Raw genomic sequence first — 20,258 nt, forward strand, 5'->3', positions numbered from 1 at the left:
GAGAAGCCCCGGTATCAGCCAATTCGAAGGCCAAGAGGCCCGTTAAACTAGATAGGTTCCCCCAAGGACAAAAAAAGGAAAAGATGCGCCACTTTTCCTTAATTAAAAGGTAGGTGAGGCTAAGCAGATAAAGCGAATTTGTACTTTTGAATAATTTATTATATAATATGTTTGTTTGTACCATACGTGATCAACCTTGAAACTACTAAGCACCAGTTAACATTATACCGCCAAGGACCGACAAGAGTCTCCCTCCAACCAGGAAGCCAATCACAACGCGACACATGTCAACATCAGAGGCCAATCATAACGCGACACGCGTCGACATCAGAAGCCAATCACAGCATGACATGTGTCAATGTCAGAATGAAACTAGAAACTCTCTTCTATAAATAGAGATTATTCTCTCACAATATTTCCTAATGTCATTTGTACTAAATCATTCACTAGTACTCACTAAAAGAGAGCTTGAACCAATGTACTTGTGTAAACCTTTTACAATTAATGGGAACTCCTCTACTCCGTGGACGTAGCAAATCTGGGTAAACCATGTACATCTTGTGTTTGCTTCCCTGTCTCTATCCATTTACATACCTATCCACACTAGTGACCGGAGCAATCTAGCAAAGGTCACAAATTTGACTGTTGTACCAAAGTACTCATTGATTTTGTGCATCAACATAATATATAAATAAGTGCATGTTTAAACTTAAAAAAAAAATCATTCTTGTATATAAAATTTGAAAAAAAATAAAATAAAAATAATCAAGTTATTAATGACTTGACGAAACCAAGAAATAACTCCTCACATGTAAAATTATAGAGGATCCCCTTGTCCAATACAAAACATACAAAATAAATAAGGTAATTTAGCCAAAGGTCAATAAAAACTTTACTAAAAAGCCATACATCAATGACATATTTATATTTTAGACTTAATCAATGATATATTTTTATTAATTAGGCATAGGTCAATGATAAATGCCACATAAGATTTAAGTCATTATAAAATACAAAATCACCCTAAATATTATTAGATATGGATAAGAATATGGATGATTGAGCCGGAGCAAGAGGCGGAGAGGCGAGAGGTTACTGTACGGAAGCAATAGAGAAGACATACGCAATGATAGTTCGGAGGAGAGTGTGAACGTCAAAGATGAGGACGAAGATGAAGACATCGACCGTTGAAGATGTCCTTGTCGACCAAGACGACATCGTCTGATTAGGGCGAGATAAAAATAGAGGTCACGGAGGTGTTGTACGGGATGAAGAAGCAGTCGCAAGGGCCGACGAAGCAAGAAATTATAGCCACCGATTCGATTAAGTTCGAATATAGAGAAACCAACAACAAATTTACCAGTGATGCCAAATCGAGAGTTTCGTCGCCAATCTTGAACTCGCATTGTGTGGTTCTTTAGCTGACATCGCCAAATCAATAGTTTTTTCTTCTTTTTTCATCTGAAAAAAAAATTGCAAAAAATTGAATTAGGGGTCGAATTTCGAATTTCTTAGATTGAATTGTCGAGGAAGAACTCAATTTTGGGCTGCCAAGGTTTGGGTGTCGAAGGGAGTGAGGCACGTGAAGTTATTGATGGATTGGGTGTTCCGGGCGTAAAAGGAAGTGAGGCACGTGGCAGCAAATACGCTGGGAAACTTGTTGGCGAAGATTGAGACTCCGACGTTGTAAAAGCACATTAACATGAAAGCATAGAACATGAAATAGACACTGCAACAAAGGTCTGAATTCATATAACAAGAAATAGATAATGCGTTGCAGTGTCTAAATTCACAAACCTTTTTTAATCTTAATGCACAATCACAGAACATGAAACAGACACTGCAACGAAGTGTCTGAATCCACAGAACCGGAAATAGACACTGCAACTGAATCCATAAACCTATTTGAATCCGAATGCACAATCACAGAATAGGAAACAGATACTGCAACAAAGTGTCTAAATCCACATAACCGAAATCCACAAATCTATTTGATTCCGAATGCACAATCACATAACAGGATACAGACACTGCAACGAAGTGTCTGAATCCACAAACCTATTTGAATCCGAATGCACAATCACATAACAAGAAACAGACATTGCATTGCAGTGTCTGAAAAATGGAGGTTGAAGGTGGTGGGAGGCGGATAAGGTTGAAGTAATGGAGGTTGAATGTGGTGGGATGAGGGGAGGTTGAAGTCTGAAGGTGGTGGGAGGTGCAATTTACAATGAAAGAGATGGAAATGTTTGGTGTTTTAAATGGTAATGGCATCATTTGTAATTTTAATTTGATTTAGGTGTTTTAATGTATTTTAAAGTCTCATTGACCTATTTATAATTCCAATAAATTTGATTGACCTATTGTTAATATCATAATTTTTAATTGATTTTATACAAAATCACCCAAATAAATTTGAGAACTTTAACGAATAGCCCCCGGTACTATTCACTTTAACGAAAAACCATATTTTTACACTAAAATGTCAATCATGGTACTATTCACTTTACCCTTTATTTTGTCCTTATCGTTAAAACTCAAAATTTTCAAACTCTTTTCATTAATTTTCCTAATAAATATTTGTTATAAAATATGAGCATCGTGTAAACTTTTAAGGTTAGTTTAAGATCATAAATTTTAAGTTATTGTTGGGCCTTACATTCTTTATTTAAGAAAGATGAAGTTGGGCCTAATATAATTGTAAAAAAAAAAAGTATTATTAACACTCTAAAAATTGCATTTTACACTTATAAATGTATTTTTCTTTCTAAATATAAAAAATTTGATATGTAAAATGAAAATTTTGGAATAACAAATGCCAAAATATTTTACTATAAAAAGGAAACCCTATCAACCTAAGCAAGACATTACACTCTCTTCTATTTCTTTCTATGCAGCAGATCATCTCTCCCTATCAACCTAAGCAAGACATTACACTCTCTTCTATTTCTTTCCATGCAGCAGATCATCTCTTTCTCCCTCCATCCCTCTTTGCACGATCTCTCTCCCTCTCTCTCTTCCCCTCTCTCTCTTTCACTTCCTCGTCAGATTTCATCGACGAATCTGCGGTGGTTCGATCGGCGAATCTGCGGTGATACGAACGGGGAATCTGCGGTCATTCAGTACGACCGGATGTGGAAGGCGACGGGGAGAACCGCCTAGCACCACCGCCTAGGAGCGCCCGCTTTTGTTCTGGCATCCAATCGGGACGGCCTAGGCCGATTTTAGAACACACAGGTAACAACTATACATTTCTGCAAAACTACTATTAGATATGTAGACGCCCTTGCCGGAACAATTTTGGTTTCAAGGCCCTCAAATATCTTCGTTTTTGTTTTGACCAGAGAAGCGGTTGAGTTCTTGTTGTCCAACTGTCCATTTCTTGAACGATTATTGCTGAGTTTTTGCCAAAGATTTAGTTAGTTTAAGTGCTGTTGGTCCCTCGATGGCATTGAATATCTTGAGACAAAAAATATTGTGGTGAACTCAAATAGATTGAGATTTTTTTTATGCAAACATTGTTTCGTTTAGTCATCGTGGATGGCTGGCAGATTTTCATTTCAAGAATGTGTTGTTGCTAGTTGAGGTATCAATTTATAAGTTTGGCGTTATTGGTGAATTTATAAGGGGTGCCTTCAGCTGACTCTCATGCCAATGATGTGCCAGTTATCTTTTCTGGTTGTATTGTTCCTAATTCCTTAGTTGGCTTTCAGGTTTACCTTCAGAAGTATAAATTTCCCCTTTGGAATTATTAGTTGATGCCTACTTCAGTTTATCCCTTGCTTGCTTAGCTTCTTCCATGAAGGCAGCTCCCTGCTTGCATAAACTTGTTTTGGGGTATGTATGCATCTGTTATCGACGAAGTAAAACTTAATATTTTGTATGTATGCATTGAGAACAAAAGTTAATGTTTTGAGTTTTGTTAAACTGTTTTCCTTGCTGCAGTTGGGTTTCGGATCCAATGTGGAGATGGCAAAAATAAAGAAAGCTTCCAAGTGGCCCATCAGAACCTCAAGCTAGTAGAAATAGCATAAATAGCTGTTGCATTGTAGAAATTGTTATAAACCTACAAAGGCCAGAATGGAAAATTCTGGCTTGCCCACTTAATAAATTAAGTTTCATATGTAAGGCAAAGAAAATTAAAAAACCGGATGATTTTTTTGGATCAAAACTATTGGAGAAGTTATTCATGGTATCGTGATTGTTTGCTCTTTTAGTGTATCCATTATTCTTTTATGTTTCTATTCTCAAGGATAATGGGAACCTAGAAGAACAATGGATCCATTAAAAGAGCACACAAACACGATGCTATGAATATCTTCTTCCAGGAGTTTTGATCTAAAGACTCTCGTTCTAGGCCGGAGATTAGAAGGGATGCTAATCTTCCCAATCTAAACTTTAAAATACTTAATTAGACTCAAAGACTCTTAATTAGACTCTTGTAACTCAAAACTGACCAAATTGACTCAAAACAGCAAAACTAAGTTAAAAGGACTTAAAACATACTCAAGAGAGTGAATTGGACGAATTTAAGACTAAATTGACTCAAAACACTAAATTAGACAGATTTGAACTCAATTAACTAAACTAAAACACCAAATAAGAACTAAGGGGGTTTTTGGACGAATTTGACAAAACTAAGTAAATTGCAGCAAACAAAGTAAGTTAAAATGAAATTAAGGTAAATTCAAAGGTGAAAAGCTAGTTAGAGGGTCATTTTCCACACATGAACATATGCAACATAAATCGATTTTCAGTATTTTTTCTTTAAACCATGAATGACAATGCCCCAAATTAATCACGAATACACTAATTAACTCCCAGATTTCCCTAAACTCATTGTATTGAATGGACAATGCATCGCAACCAAATTATTCTTCTCAAGTTCCCTATATGAACAACATGATAAAAATACATTCAAAGATCATTAAGTTTCATGGAAATCATAAGCATTGACAAGACTATCGTAACTATGAACTGCTTGATACTCCAACCAAGAATCTACTTAACACGATTGTGACTAGCAATCTCCACCACTTTTAATTATAAGTTCCTAACGATTAGGTGAAAGTTATTATAATTTAGCATCAGATTCATGTATGCAAACTAAGTATGCATCCTTAATCAACACACATGAATAAGTTATCAATCAAATAGATAAGTAAATCACATTCATGTTTTACGAAATAATAACTGAAAGGAATCAATTCATATTAAGCATATGTCCATGACTTTGAATTCACTTCTAACTAAAAAAAACTTAGTTACACATGTTCATAACAATTGAAAAACAAACTGAATTCTGATTTTTATAGAGGCACACATTACGTTCCAAAGCACACTTGAATTGCCGTCTGTAGAAGCTCTGTTCTTGCACTTTTGAGATCTTGATTTGTCTGACCTCTTCTTTTTCTTCAACACCTTTGGAAATGTCTTGCCTATCTGACCGTCATCTTGACTTAAATGTTGGGGAAGATATTGACATGTCTTTTCTAGACAACATTTGGCATCCGTCATTCTTATCCCCCAATGGTCATCTTACAGTTGAGGACTCTGTGATAAAGAACGATACAACTGCTACGGTGGTTGCTAGAAATCTTCTCACTCCAAAAGACAGTAGGATGCTTTCAAAGCGGTCCGACGAGCTGGTTGTTCAGGACTCTCTGGCCTTCAGCGTACAACGTGCAGGCTCAGTATCAAACATGGACCAACGCCTTCTTGCACGATCTCGTCAGGTTGAGTCTCTGACGGCTGAGGTGGCTAGTCTTCGGCAAGATATCAGAGGGCTCAAACACGAGAATAAAAAGTTGCACATGCTCGCAATTAGTTACTTAACATGTATGAAGAGAAGGCTTGACCAGCTGCAAGAGTTCAAAGTTCGGATTCAAAGTGATCATCAAAGGTTTGTGGCGTTACTCCAGAGGCAACTTTTGTCTTCGCCATCTGGATTTTCACCAAATGTTGAGGTTCCGGAAATCAAACTCTGGCTCTTTGTCTTTCTGGAGCTCCGTCAAATGTTGAGGCACCACCTGATCAATGAAGGCTCATTCCTATTTGTTTGCACATTCTTGTAATAATTGTTTTTTTTACTTATTTTCTTTTCTACCCAATGTTCATTTCCGACGAAAATCAATGTAAAACCAACTTGTTTACCCCCCACACTTAAACCAAATATTGTCCTCAATATTTCAAACATAGATTCACACATAAGCAAACAAACAACTAATGAACTAAGCATGGCAAGATAAATGCAGTAAAGAGAAGGGTTTAGGAACGCAAATCTAATTGTGGAGTGATTCCTAGGTCTTCCTTATTTGAATATATGGATTGCCTCCTAAGAAGCGCTTGCTTTAACGTCTTGTAGCCGAACGAAGACCTCATTTTAAACTTGATTAGACCCCATGGCATGGGGGGTGTTTCCTCCATCACATGCTCCTCGAATTGCCCCTGATTGGGCTATATGAATGGAAGAGGATAGTGATCCTTCCTGATTGTGGCATTTAGCTTTCTAAAGTTAATGTAAATGCTCCCACCGATTGGGGACCTACATTAAAGAAGGTAACAACCTATTAGTTGAAATGGGAATTGGACTAGATGACTCACCAATGTGTTGCAATGAAGTGGCAGCATTGTCAATAGATTCTCCAAAGGTGCTCTCGGCCAGATTGTGCATTTTGAGGTTAGTGGCGTGTTCTTTGTGCTTCACTCCAATTCCCTTTTCTTTGGTGGTTCGAAATTCATCATTCTTAATGGGTGTTGAATTTTCTTGCCCTACATCTTTAATTACATCAATGACAAAACAAAAACGAACATCATTAGGATTCTCAATAGATTCAGAAATTTTAAAGTTAATCATATCGCCACCAAACATCATTGTTAACGTTCCATTGGCCACATCAATCTTGGTTTGAGCTGTTTTCATGAAAGGTCGTCCAAATAAGATTGACGATGGTGGAGAATGGGCTGAATCCTCCATGTCAAGCACATAAAAATTAATGTCATGCTATGCTATGCTAGATTTGGGTGCATCAATTAATGTCATGCCATATTCTGTTTATACATTCTATGAATTTATGAGAGCCTAAAAATGATGGTGTTATTATTCAATTAGCCAATCGATCTAATGCCTACCCGAAAGGGGTTTTGGAAGATGTTTTTGTGCAGGTAGACCACTTGATTTTTCTTGCAGATTTATATGTGCTTGACATGGAGGATTCAGTCCACTCTCCACCATCGTCAATTTTACTTGGACGACCTTTCATGAAAACAGTTCAAACCAAGATTGATGTGGCTAATGGAGCGTTAACAATGGCATTTGGTGGCGATATGATTAACTTTAAAATTCCTGAATCTATTGAGAATCCTAATGATGTTCGTTCTTGTTTTGCCATTGATGTAATTAAAGATGTAAGGCAGGAAAATTCAGCACCCATTAAGAATGATGAATTTCTAACCACCAAAGAAGAAGGAATTGGAGTGGAGCACAAAGAACACGTCACTAACCTCAAAATGCACAATCTGGTCGAGAGCACCATCGGAGAATCTGTTGACAATGCTGCCACTTCATTGCAACACATTGGTGAGTCATCTAGTCCAATTCCAATTCCCATTTCAACTAATAGGTTGTTACCTTCTTTAATGCAGGTCCCCAATCGAATCCACAATGGTGGGAGCATTTACATTGACTTTAGAAAGCTAAATGTTACAATCAGGAAGGATCATAATCCTCTTCCATTCATAGAGCCAAATTAGGGGCAATTTGAGGAGCATGTGATGGAGGAAACACCCCTCATGCCGTGGGGTCTAATCAAGTTTAAGAGTAGGTATTCGTCCGGCTACAAGATGTTAAAGCAAGCGCTTCTTGAGAGGCAACTCATGTATTCAAATAAAGAAGACCTAGGAATTGCTCCACAATCAGATTTGCGTTCCTAAACCCTTCTCTTTACTGCATTTATCTTGCCATGCTTAGTTCATTAGTTGTTTGTTTGCTTATGTGTGAATCTATGTTTGAAACATTGAGGATAATGTTTGGTTTAAGTTAGGGGGTAAACAAGTTGTTTTTATATTGATTTTCGTCGGAAATGAATATTGGGTAGAAAATAAAATAAGTAAAAAAAAAAATTATTACAAGAATGTGCAAACAAATAGGAGGGAGCATTCATTGGTCAGGTGGTGCCTCAGCACTCGACGGAGCTGCAGAAAGACAAAGCGCCAGAGGTTGATTTTCCGGAGCCTCAACACTTGGTGAAAATCCAGATGGCGAAGGAAAAAGTTGCCTCTGGAGTAACGCCACAAACCTTTGATGATCACTCTAAATCCGAACTTCGGACTCCTGCAGCTGGTCAAGCTTTTTCTTCATACTCATTGAGTAACTAGTTGCGAGCATGTGCAACTCTTTATTCTCGTGCTTGAGCCCTCTGATATCTTACCGAAGACTAGCCACCTCAACCATCAAAGACTCAACCTGACGAGATCGAGCAAGAAGGCGTTGACCCATGTTTGATACTGAGTCTGCACATTGGACGCTGAAGGCCAGAGAGTCTTGAACAGCCAGCTCGTCGGACCGCTTGGAAAACATCCTACTGTCTCTTGGAGTGAGAAGATTTCTAGCAATCATCGTAGCGGTTGTATCGTTCTTCATCACGGAATCCCCAATTGTAAGATGACCATTGAGGGATAAGAAGGACGGATGCCAAATGTTGTTTGAAGAAGACATGTCAATATCTTCCTCGACATTTAAGTCAAGACGACGGTCAGATAGGTAAGGCATTTCCGAAGGTGTTGAAGAAGAAAAAGAGGTCGGACAAATCAAGATCTCAGAAGTGCAAGAATGATGCTTCTACAGACGTCAATTCAAGTGTGCTTTGGAGCGTAATGCGTGCCTCTATAAAAATAAAAAAGGTGTATGCTCAGAAATCGAACAGGCACCTGCTCAGAAATATACGTGCCTCTATAAAAATAAAAAAGGTGCATGCTCAGAAATCGAAGAGGCACCTGCTCAGAAATCAAAAGGGTGATCCTTTCTAAAAAGTCGGGCCTGTTCAGAAACCACAGGCCGATATCTAAATTTCAAAAGATCGACTTTTCCAGACTTGTCAGCACCTTTCACACGCAACCTCAGCATTGTGGAAATTACGGGTAACTTTGTCAAAGATTTCTGACAAAGTTGAAAGCGTGTGAATCTTACTGTTCAATGACCCAACGGTTGCCGACAAGAGTAAAAGAATAGTACCTCTACCGGTTATGAAGAAATTCCTATAAATGTCAACATTCGCCCTCCATAGCAAGGCAACTTACTCAACCTTTCTTCATTTCCGAGAATGCATTCCCAACGAAGCCTCTCGAGTTACTCAGCGTTCCTCATTCCCTGGAGTACATCTGCAAACAAGTCATCAAAAGCAAAAGTACCTCATATCATCAGAGTCGAAGGCAAATATATCTCATGGCATGCTTTTCCTTTACCCTTGCTCTTGCCTGCGAGACAAGGAGAAAGAAAGCAATCGGTCGGTACTTGGAAATATTGAACAAAGAAACAGACCATCATTTTTACCTCGTGCCTGCCTGTCGTACAAAAGAAACAAGCAGAGAAGAATGCAGCATGGTGAGCTGTAACAGATAACGATAGCATGACACCCTTTCCTGCACAATCATATAACCCAGCAGAAGGAGTCTAAGTCGAATCCAAGAGCTCAAGAAGTTTCAACAACATTTTGACGGCACCGTTGCCAAAAAGCAAAGCCTCGCCGTACAATGCCATCAAATCACCACCACCAAGGAACTCTCCTCTTCCTTGCTTAGAACTCCAATCCAGTTCAAGATCAAAGTTGTGGAAAGTCAACAAGCATGACAAAATACGTGCCGATTTATTCACTATCGAAGCCAAATATCATCTACCACATGAAGCTAAGTTGTTACTCACTGTTTTGAAGTGTTTTTAGTATGTTTTGAAATGTTTTAATGTGTTTTAAAAGAAAAATACAAAAATTTGAAAAGAAAAAAAAAATGTTTTGAAAAACCCAAAAAGAGTTATTTTTGTGTGTTTGTTTGTGTCTTAGGGTACATTCCAATACAAGGATGAGGATTTGATTTTTAATTGCATGATTGTTAAAGAAAGTTACAAACATTGATGGAAGTTTGACATGCTAATTGGTTTATGCTTAGTTGTAGTTGTCGTTTACGAATTCACATGTAATCACAAAGAAAAAAAAATCAGTTTTTGTAACATGCTTGAAGGAAGGAACTCAAATTAACGCTACAACCCTAAGAGACTTGAGTTAAACAAATCTCTTACCTTTGCAAAGTTAAGTCCATCATTTCCCTATAAATAATCATTGCAGCATCTTCATTGGGAAGAGAGAATCCCTCTTCACTATAACTCACCTATATCCATCCACCACCACAATTCATCACCCTCCATATCACCCATAAACCCTCTCAGCCGCATTCTACACCATTATACACCTTTGCCGCACCCTTTGGAGAAGAAGGAGTCTTGTCGTGCCTTCCATTGGAGCAAGGACCTTGTGCACAAGCCACCTGCAACCATTGGAGTTCTAAGAGTTCTTTCTTCCCTTGTTTTAGTTTCAATGTTTATTTCAGTTTGTTTTTCAATTGCTATGAACATATGTAACTAAGTTTTTCTTAGTTAGAGGTGAATTCAAAGCCATGGACATATGCTTAATATGAATTGATTCTTTTCAGTTATTGTTTCGTAAAACGTGAATGTGATTTACTTATCTATTTGATTGATAACTTATTCTTGTGTGTTGATTAAGGATACATACTTAGTTTGCAAACATGAATCTGATGCTAAATTATAAGGGACTTTCACATAATCGTTAGGAACTTATAATTAAAAGTAGTGGAGATTGCTAATCACAATCGTGTTAAGTAAATTCTTGGTTGGAGTATCATGCAGTTCATAATTACAATAGCCTTGTCAATGCTTATGATTTCCATGAAACTTAATGATCTTTGAATGTATCTCTATCATGTTGTTCATATAGGGAATTTGAGAAGAATAATTTGGTTGCGATGCGTTGTCCATTCAATTCAATGAAGTTAGGGAAATCTAAGAGTTAATTAGTGCATTCATGATTAATTTGGGGCATTGTCATTCATGGTTTAAAGAAACAATACTGGAAATCGATTTATGTTGCATGTGTTAATGTGTGTCAGGTTTTTGAATTTCCTTTGTCTTCCATATGCAACTTAATTTATCTTCAGATTGCATGGGCAAGACAGAGTTTTCCAGTCTAGCCTGTGGATTTGAATCAGAATTACTAGACAACAAATGTAATATAAGACACTTATGAATATCAAATGCATGACGAGGTTTTTACTTTCTCAGTGCCCCCATCAGAACCTCAAAGAGCAAGGTATCATGGTCATAAATGTTGCGTTAAGCATGTTAGGTACTTGATGAAGAACGTATCGTTATAAATCCTGTCCGGTTTTGGTGTTGGCCTATGGGAATCGAGAGCAATAAATCCACTTACATTAGAGTTGGTCCATAATGGTGTCTTTCTAACACTGTTTTATACATGCTTTGCATTCTGCGGTAGATTTCACATTAGAGTTTTTGATAGTGCAACATTAATCGTAGAGAAGAAAAATATTTCTATGACACAAATACACTGTTACCGTAGTGTTGGGTGCCATGAAAGTTACTCATATCACAATTTCCTCTTCTCTTTTTTTCCTTTTCGATGGCAGCATCCACGACCCTTTTGACTTTGATCCACTCTCACTAGCCAGCACACATAAAACTTTGTTCGATTTATTCATGCCGAAACAAGATTTGGTTTTGTTAGATTCAAACAAATTTGAATGAACAACTCAATTCACATTCTTTTTGTCTTTGTGAAATTGGACTTAATCGCATGCAATATCTCAAAACCTCAGTAAAGTGAATACCTTGCACTCGTACACACGAACAGATGATTAAAAAATGCATCCTAAACAAACAACCTAAGTGCAACAATCCTAGGACTTCTGGAATCAAGAACAACCCAAAAACCAAAAACTCAGACTTCCAAAATCTGAAATAAAAAAAAAATCCAGAAGGGCAATACATTCAAACCTAGAAAACCAACCCTAAACACACAAAAACCCCAATTGAAACACCAATTAAAATTGAAAAAAACGACAACCCAATACACAGAACATGATCATAGTTCTTAAATGACAAATGAACAATATTATTAAAAACATTACAAACCGTCTATGTATTTGCTACAATAGATTGACTAAATAACTTTATTTTTAATTTATTTTGTGCAGAGATGATCTTTATAGTGTGATTCATTGTATGAACGGTTCTAATCATAAACACAAAACTCTGTGATTAAAACTTCATATTCATACTCATATTTGAATAATCAGTATGGTTGACTTACACATGAGAGTATTAAAAGAAGCAGGTTGGTGGTTCCACCGAAAGAAAGGAAAAACAATTCACTTCTTTTATGCTAAAGTTAATCTGCATGCGGAGGTGTCTTCCACTTTTCAAAGGGAAAACACACAATGGAGCTGATTAAATAATACAATTGGCACAACTCCTCCACCGATTCAAAGTGTCCCACATGTGCCACTTTGAGGACATTTTAGCACAATTGCACAATAATCCCCCAAAATGCCATAATTTGGGTTTAAACCCAAATAAGTATAACGTGCACATTTTAGGTACAAACAACTTGAGTTGAAGTTTCTAGCACCATCAATTGCTTTCTTAGGTAATTATGGTTCTAAAAGACTTTAGGCGCTAGTCGAACGATGAACTTCGTCTAGCGCTTAAGTGGATTTGTATTTTTAAAACAAATTTGTTATATAACATACAAATAAATGCATGCTTATACTTAAAATTAAATAATTTTTTTTTAAAAATGCATAACATACAAAAATAAATATTTATTACAAAATATGGACATTGTGTAAACTTTTAGGGTTTTTTTTAAAGGAAAACTAATGAAAATGACTTGAAAACTTTGAGTTTTAACGATAAAGACAAAATAAAAGGTAAAGTGAATAGTACCATGTTTGACTTTTTAGTGTAAAAATGTAATTTTTCGTTAAAGTGAATAGTACCGCGGGTTTTTCGTTAAAAATCTCTTTTTAAAACCATTAATTTTAATTTATTATTGGGCCTTATTTTTTTCAAGAAAAATGAAGTTTGGCTGATATAATTGTCAAAAGAAAATGTTAAAAGCTTTTAATATATATATAAAAAAAAAAACCCTATCAACCACGAGCCACACCCACCCCTACGTCTCTCTCAAATCTCATCGTACACTTTCTTTGATCTCCCTGTCTGCGTCAGATCATCTCTTTCTCCCTCCATTCCTCTCTGCACAATCCCCCTCTCTCTCACTCCCTCGTCAGATTTCATCGACGAATCTGCGGTGATTCGGTGCGACGGGGAGAACAGCCTAGCACTACAGCCTAGAAGCACTTAGGCGGGCGCCTAACAACTCCCCGCTTTTGTCCACTGTTTGGCACCCAATTAGGAGGGCACCTCACCGCTCAGCACCTAAGGCAATTTTTTAAACACTAAGGTACTAACTGTACATTTCCCCAAAAACCAGAAACAATTTTGGTTTCAAGGCCCTCAATGCTCCTCGTTTTTACCAGTTCTTGAATGATTATCCTTGAGTTTTGCCCAAGATTTAGTGAGTTTAAGGGTGCGTTTGTTGCACCGGACTGTCTTGGACTGGACTGCTTCATGGACTAAGCTGCCTGGCTTAGACTAGACTAAGGGATGGTTTGGTATTGCTGTGCTTTGAAAAAAAACTGCTGTGAAAATAAGCGGCTGTGAAATAAATCAGCAGAGTGTTTGGTAAACTTTTTTGTAAAAGTGCTTTTGAAAATAAAGCAGTCTGATAGCGAGTCTTTTCATTAAAGGAGCACTGTAGCTCCGTGTACTTTGAAAAAAAGCCAGTTTTCCAAAGCTGCAAATAGCAGCTTCAGCTTTTTCCTTTGATTTCAGCTTATTCTCACAGCAGCTTTCAAAATAAGCCATTTTTTTCAGTTTACCACACACCTAAAACCCTCACAGCTTTTTTTCATGGGTGCTTTTTTTTTAAGCACCTCACTCCCAAACCACCCCTAAGCTGGACTAACTTAGTGAAGCGTTTGGTGCAGTGTCGGACTAAAAAACAAAATAATTTAAAAAAAGGGAAAAAACAACCGGTGATATATAAAAAAATATCCATGTTATTTGCTTCAACTTCAATTTCAACCAAAATTTCTTAGTTCCCAAATTCTACCAACTTCAATTTCAACTAAAATTTCTAGTTCCCAAATTCTACCAAAATTTCAATCAATTTCAACCAACTTCAATTTCAACTAACCTACAATCAAATTCTAAATTGCATAATACCCAGAGGAAGAATTGGCAAATTAACTCACAATCTACCCCAAAAATTCATGTTCTCTATTAAAAACCAAAGATTTACAACCTCAATTTCTCAAAAGCCACGCATTGGCAATATATTTCACACGAAGGGTAAGCAAATCAGGCCTCCATCTGCGAATCAAACCTCTAGCCGCGAGCCTCCATTTTCAATTGTAGATCTCAGTCAACCAAATTTGTTCTTGTTCCTTCGACCCCACCATCGTCTCCTCCTCCAAACCTCTCTTCTCTAATGACCCACCCCCATCTCCTTCTCAAATCGATGTGAATGGCCCTGCTGCCGGCGGTGGAGAGCTCAAACTCAGCCTTGCGCCTATTGTCATCGTTCTCATCTTTTATGTAGCTCAGACTAAACCCAAAGAAGCGTGGAGCCGAGAATTTGTACATCTCGTCGACGATCGTCGTCACCGGTGGGGTGGTCCGGCGAGGTTGGTCGAGCAAACATGGACAAAGACGCGAGAAGGATGGCTGGATGAGGATGCGATGAGGAAGGGACGCGAACGGACTTAGCAGTCCCCTGCTAATTGGGGGGTCTCGCTAAGCCCTTCTAACGAAGAACTAAGTCGGAGCGTGTCCGGTTTAATCCCATTAAACCTAATCCTTGTGCAAACCAAACATGAGACTACATTAGCAATTAGTCTAGTTTAGTCCAGTCCCCTCTAATCCGGTCAAACAAACACACCCTAAGAGTTGTTGGTCCCTAGATCGCATTGAAATATAAAAAAGATTGAGATTTTATGCCAACATTGTTTCCTTTAGTTATCGCTGGTTGAGGTATCCTTCTATATAAGTTTGGCGTTCTTGCTGAATTGATAAGGGGTGCCTTCAGCTGATCTCATGTCATGCCATTATGATGCGCCAGTTTTCTTATCTCGTTGTTGTACTGTTTTGTTTGCGTTTACCATCAGAATTATAAATTTCCCATACTATCAAATCTGAAGCATTTGGAATTAGTGGTTGATTGCGACTACAGCTCGATTAGCTTCTTTCATACTTTGTATAAACTTGTTGTGGGGTATGTATGCATTTGTTATCGAGACATTAGAATGTAAAACTTGATATTTGTATGTATGCACGTGCATTTGTATATTCTCTCAATTCTTTCACCAATAGTTTTGAGTTTTGTTGAACTGTTTTCCTTGGTAAGAATTCTTTTACCAATGGTTTTGAGTTTTGTTAAACTGTTTTCCTTGGTGCAATTGGTTATCGGATCCAATGTGGAGATAGCAAAAATAGAGAAATCTTCCCAGTGGCCCCGTCAGAACCTCAAGCTAGTACAAATAGCAGTGTATAATGGTCGCAAATTTTGCGTTAAGCAAGTCAAGTACTTGATGAAGAATGCTGTTGTACTGGAGAAGATTGTTATAAATCTTGTTCGATTTTGGTGTTTGTCTACGGGAATCGAGAGCAAGTTCCTACGGGAGAATGAGTAAATGGAAAACTCCGTCATGCCATGCAACCTGAAGATGAATTAAGTTGTATATGGAAGACAAAGTAATTCAAAAAGCTAACGACTCTTTGAATCAAAAGTACTGGACATAGACATTCATAACATCGTGTTTGCGTTCTGTTTTAGTGTATCCATTATTCTTCTGCGTTCCCATTCTTAAGGATGATGGGAACTTAGAAGAACAATGGATCCACTAAAACAGCACATAAACACGAGGATATGAATATCTTCTTCCAGTACTTTTGATCCAAAAAGTTGTCAGATTTTTTAATTTCCTTTGCCTTCCATATGTAACTTAATTTATCTTCGAGTTGCATGGGCATGACAAGGTTTTTCATTTTGGCATTTGGATTTGAATCAGAATTACTGTACAAGAACCTCAGGTAGTAGAAATAGTAGGGTATCATGGTCATGGATGTTGCATTAATCATGTCAGGTACTTCATTGTTGCATTAGAGAAGATGGTTATAAATCCTGTCCAGTCTTGGCGTTGGCCTATGGGAATCGAGAGCAATGCCCTGCGGGAGAATGAGGAAAACAATGCAAAGAGAATGCAAGTGCTCATTCAATCCATTACCTCAAAGAAAAATGCCCTCTACCATAGAATATTAGAATTGGTATGCATGTATTAGTAACTAATAATTGCATCGCAGTGCTTGTATTAACAATATATCTAGAGTTTGTAGTGTCAACCATTAGGCTTGAGCCTTTGACTTGTCCGCCTGCATTGTATAAACTATGTTCTTTGAGCCTTTTTTCGGTCTTCTTGACTGCTTCTTTTGTAGTACTTTCTTCTTCTCTTCGCTTTCACCCCCTCACCCGGTAATTTCACTCTGTCAAATTCAGATTTCCGTTCCAAACTTGATCACATTGCTGACCACCTCTCCTAACAGAGGTGGGCGCCAATATTGCATATGAGACCCACTTGCATTAGCGAGCTGGTCCATAATGCAATCTTTCTAACACTATTTCATACATGCCTTACAATGTGCGGTAGTTTTTCATGTTAGAGTTTGATGTCGCAACTGTAACAGTAGAGAAAAAAATATTTTTAGACACAAATACACTGCCACCGTGGTGTTTGATTCCATGAAAGTTGCTCTTGTAATCTTGATGTGTGGGTTACAGTGGCCCAACAGATGTTGACCCAACAAGAAACATGTGAGCCCACATTCGATGCCATGAAAGTTGCTCTTGTAATATTGCCTGTGTGGGCTACAATGGCCCAACATATATTGACCCATCAAGAAACATGCGAGCCCACATATCGACATCCAATATCTCAAACGTGGTGAGCTGAGCCCAGAATCATTGGCGTGCCCCATTGCCTGACAAAGAAACAAAAGAGTATTCTTACGTCTTGACAGTCACATACTTGTCCAAACAAACACCTACTTTTTGGATACACTAATTAAATTTCGAGCTACTTGTAGATAATCCCAGTCATTATTTATTGTCCTTGCTATTGTTTGTGACAATCTTTGTTACGCGTTGTTATCAGTTTGTTGATGTTATAATCAGGAAGGTACATTATTACGTGATAATATCAATTAATTGATATCACAATCTGAAGAACACATTTTTTTTTATCTTGTATTATAAAAAAAAAAGCTCTTAACTTTCAATAAAAACAATGGTCAATTATTTTTATACTTTAATGTTACATTAGGGTTATAAATAATATTCCGAGTGAGCACCCCTAAAGTGCTTTTCTCATGAGTACTCAATCATCCAAATCATAGAGTTCAAAAGTAAAACAATAACAAAATCCCAATAGAATATCATAGTACTAATGTACACAAAATCATCAATTCCGATAGCTAGCCCTAAATTCTGAAGCATTTTCTGTAATGCTGTCCAACTTCTCTATCTAATATTTCCTCTCCTCTTTTATTTTGTCTAACACATTTCCACTAGTAGATTATGGGTTTTAATTTCTTTGTTTATCTTCACTACTAGAAACTGATCAGTTGTGTATCGGAGGTTTTTTCTTCGCCGGAGAATAGTCCATTTCCGTCATGTCTGCGAGATCCGGGTAGTGTTGGTGAGCTGCAGCCGCCTCCTGCTGCTTGGAAACAACTGGTGATTTTGCTTTGCCATTCCCATCTTCTCCACCATGGCTATTAACATTTTCGCCTTTCGGTTCGGAGTCACCTCTATTTTTCCTTCCTTTCTTCTCATTCTGTACACGGATCACATATAGGAAGTTTTCACATCTAACCCTTAGATATTATTAATATATATTATAGTTATTTTGATTAATTAGGAACCAACCTTTGAAGTGGTAGTAGCACTAGAGGGGGATGTCACAGAGATTAGTTTTCTAGTTCCTCCTGCAACAATACAAATGAAAACCACTTGATTAATTTGGGTGGTTTTTTGTTTTTCACAAAAGCTTTAATTTACTGCATTTACTTAAAAGAAAATGGTCATAAGATTACAGTACAATTCATGACTAGTACAAAGTCAATGGTTAGATTAGTTTTTGTGGACAACAGTGGTTGCAGAATACATGGTAATTATAGAGGTTTCATTCTTCTGAAAACTCAAAACTAAAAACGAAATTGTTATCTGATTACGGTCATTTTATTAATAGCACAAAAATGGATAAAGAAGAACGCCTTGACGATCTAGCGAGGTGGCTCTAGAAAAGTAACTAAGTAATGCTAATGGTGCTTGGGTCTGTGATGCCTAGGTCCGCAATAATCTTCATGAATATTTGGTAACTGGTGGTGTGACGACTTCTTGGATTCTCTAAAAACTGTTTTCTTCAAGGTACCTGATGATGCAATATTACTAGGCTCTCCAGCAAGACCAGCTGCAATATTACTTCTTTTCATTGAAGCATTTTCCTCTTCCTGCATTTAGCAGTAAAATTATGGAATTAATGTAAGAAAAATGTTGACTATAAGAATGAGAAACTGGAAACGTATATAGGAGGAGCTTCATAAGGGATTCTGTTGTACTACAGCAAAAAGGGGATAGGTTATATCACTTGTATCATGTTTTGCATATGTATATATCATCCACATATATTATCCATAACGGGATAACCTATCCTGTTTTTGCTACAGTGGAGCGGGGTATTCCCCAGAACGAAGAACAGAAGTACTCACTTGGATATTTTTGTTCTGCTGTCTAACTGAGCTGAATCCCTTCTCCGGACGAATCCCTTCAAGGAAAAAAAACAAAAATAAGTAAATTTGAGTAACCAAAATTTCATACAATAACTAGACGTATATAAGTGAATATATTTTGCACGTATATATAATTATATATGTACCTTGAGCCTGAGAAAGGAGGAGGCACAAAAGAAGAAGAAGAGGGACTGCCAAGGATGAAGTAGTCATTTGGAGTAAATCTTATGAGTCTGCAGATATGGCAGTCTTGGCAGATCAACTCTGAGAGAAGAGATGGGAAAGGATTGAATGTCAGGAACAAAAGTGCTGTGTTTTTTTTATGAATCGTTTACGGTTTGGGAGATGCCTGCTTAAATACATATATATACACACACATATACATATATATGATCCTTGGACCCACGTTTAATTTCTTCCCAATATGTAACTTGTAGGGTGGGTTCGAAAAATTAAAAACCAAAGAGGAAAAAAAAAAATTGAAAGCCAAACCGAAACCTTAAAAAAGGACTGAAATTAAAAAATCGAACCAAACCGAAATCATAAAAATATGACCTTTTTTTACCCCTTAATCAATACGATGTCGTTTTTACCCTGTAATCCTTCTTCCTTCTTCGTCTTGTTTCAGCCAGCCTTCGTTTTTCTTCTTCGTTTTCTCCCCCGCGCCGTCTCACTCTCAGAGTCTCACATGGCAATCTTGCTTATTCACTGTGACACAGCAATCTTGCTTATCCACTGTCTAGTTTCTTCCATTCAATTTTTATTGAAGTGATAAGAGAAATAGGAGTTTTACTTGGGGATGCACTCCAGCTCATATATCTTAATTAACCCTTTTTCGTTTGAGTTCTAGGGTACTTTTCTGAAGCGATTTTGGTAGGAAAGTTTGTAATAGTATCATTTCTGAAGTAGCTGTGCCCATTGTGCAGTCAAAGGCGTGGCCGCCTAGTTCAATCCTCTTATTATATGTTTTTTTTTTATAGTAGCCTAATTCTAGAAAAGTTTGTAGTACTATCCTTTTATTATATGTTTTTTTATTTTGGATATTTCCACACCAACAATTATTTTAGAATCATTTTGTAGAACAAGTAGACGGATAATTGATCCATAGTATAATATTTAAGTCCAAAAAGGGTACAAGCTTTTATATGTTTTAAAATTAGCTTAGGTCTATTCATGTTGTATTTCATATAAACCAATCATTGAGGAAATCGAGTTTTGTGAAGAAGTTGATAAATGTAATCTTATTTATTGTATGAATTAT

At 37.2% G+C, this 20,258-nt stretch overlaps 1 protein-coding gene and 1 long non-coding RNA gene across 5 annotated transcripts; one reads left to right on the forward strand and one right to left on the reverse strand.

Moving 5' to 3' along the window:
- The first annotated feature begins 2,902 nt into the window (after positions 1 to 2,902).
- LOC139192270 (uncharacterized) lies at positions 2,903 to 4,128 on the forward strand. Its single transcript, XR_011576314.1, has 3 exons — positions 2,903 to 3,237; positions 3,714 to 3,837; positions 3,946 to 4,128. It is a non-coding gene; the product is annotated as an uncharacterized lncRNA (long non-coding RNA).
- Positions 4,129 to 17,612: 13,484 nt separating this feature from the next.
- Positions 17,613 to 19,844, reverse strand: LOC103431397 (uncharacterized). Of its 4 annotated transcripts, none has more exons than XM_008369554.4 (6): positions 19,591 to 19,844; positions 19,144 to 19,261; positions 18,977 to 19,032; positions 18,640 to 18,718; positions 18,135 to 18,193; positions 17,613 to 18,042 (listed from the first exon to the last, which is right to left on the reverse strand). In XM_008369554.4, exons 2-6 carry the CDS (start codon positions 19,208 to 19,210, stop codon positions 17,827 to 17,829), a joined length of 477 nt encoding a protein of 158 aa, XP_008367776.3. In that variant the 5' UTR covers positions 19,211 to 19,261; positions 19,591 to 19,844; the 3' UTR covers positions 17,613 to 17,826. The 4 variants fall into 4 exon arrangements, with proteins under 4 accessions (XP_008367776.3, XP_008367775.3, XP_008367774.3 ...); XM_008369553.4 differs by having other exon boundaries at positions 19,553 to 19,780; XM_008369552.4 differs by having other exon boundaries at positions 19,563 to 19,700.
- Between the last annotated feature and the right edge of the window lie 414 nt (positions 19,845 to 20,258).

The sequence above is a fragment of the Malus domestica genome, chromosome 15 (genome assembly GCF_042453785.1).
Source record: "Malus domestica chromosome 15, GDT2T_hap1".
NCBI lineage: Eukaryota > Viridiplantae > Streptophyta > Magnoliopsida > Rosales > Rosaceae > Malus > Malus domestica.

Excerpts from the sequence above, each read along its gene's own strand:
- LOC103431397 (XM_008369554.4), bottom strand. The coding sequence starts at position 19,210 with ATGACTACTTCATCCTTGGCAGTCCCTCTTCTTCTTCTTTTGTGCCTC. Across the intron at positions 19,033-19,143 it reads CCTCCTTTCTCAGGCTCAAG|GGATTCGTCCGGAGAAGGGA; the intron begins GTACATATATAA and ends TTTTCCTTGAAG. Across the intron at positions 18,043-18,134 it reads GTGCTACTACCACTTCAAAG|AATGAGAAGAAAGGAAGGAA; the intron begins GTTGGTTCCTAA and ends ATCCGTGTACAG.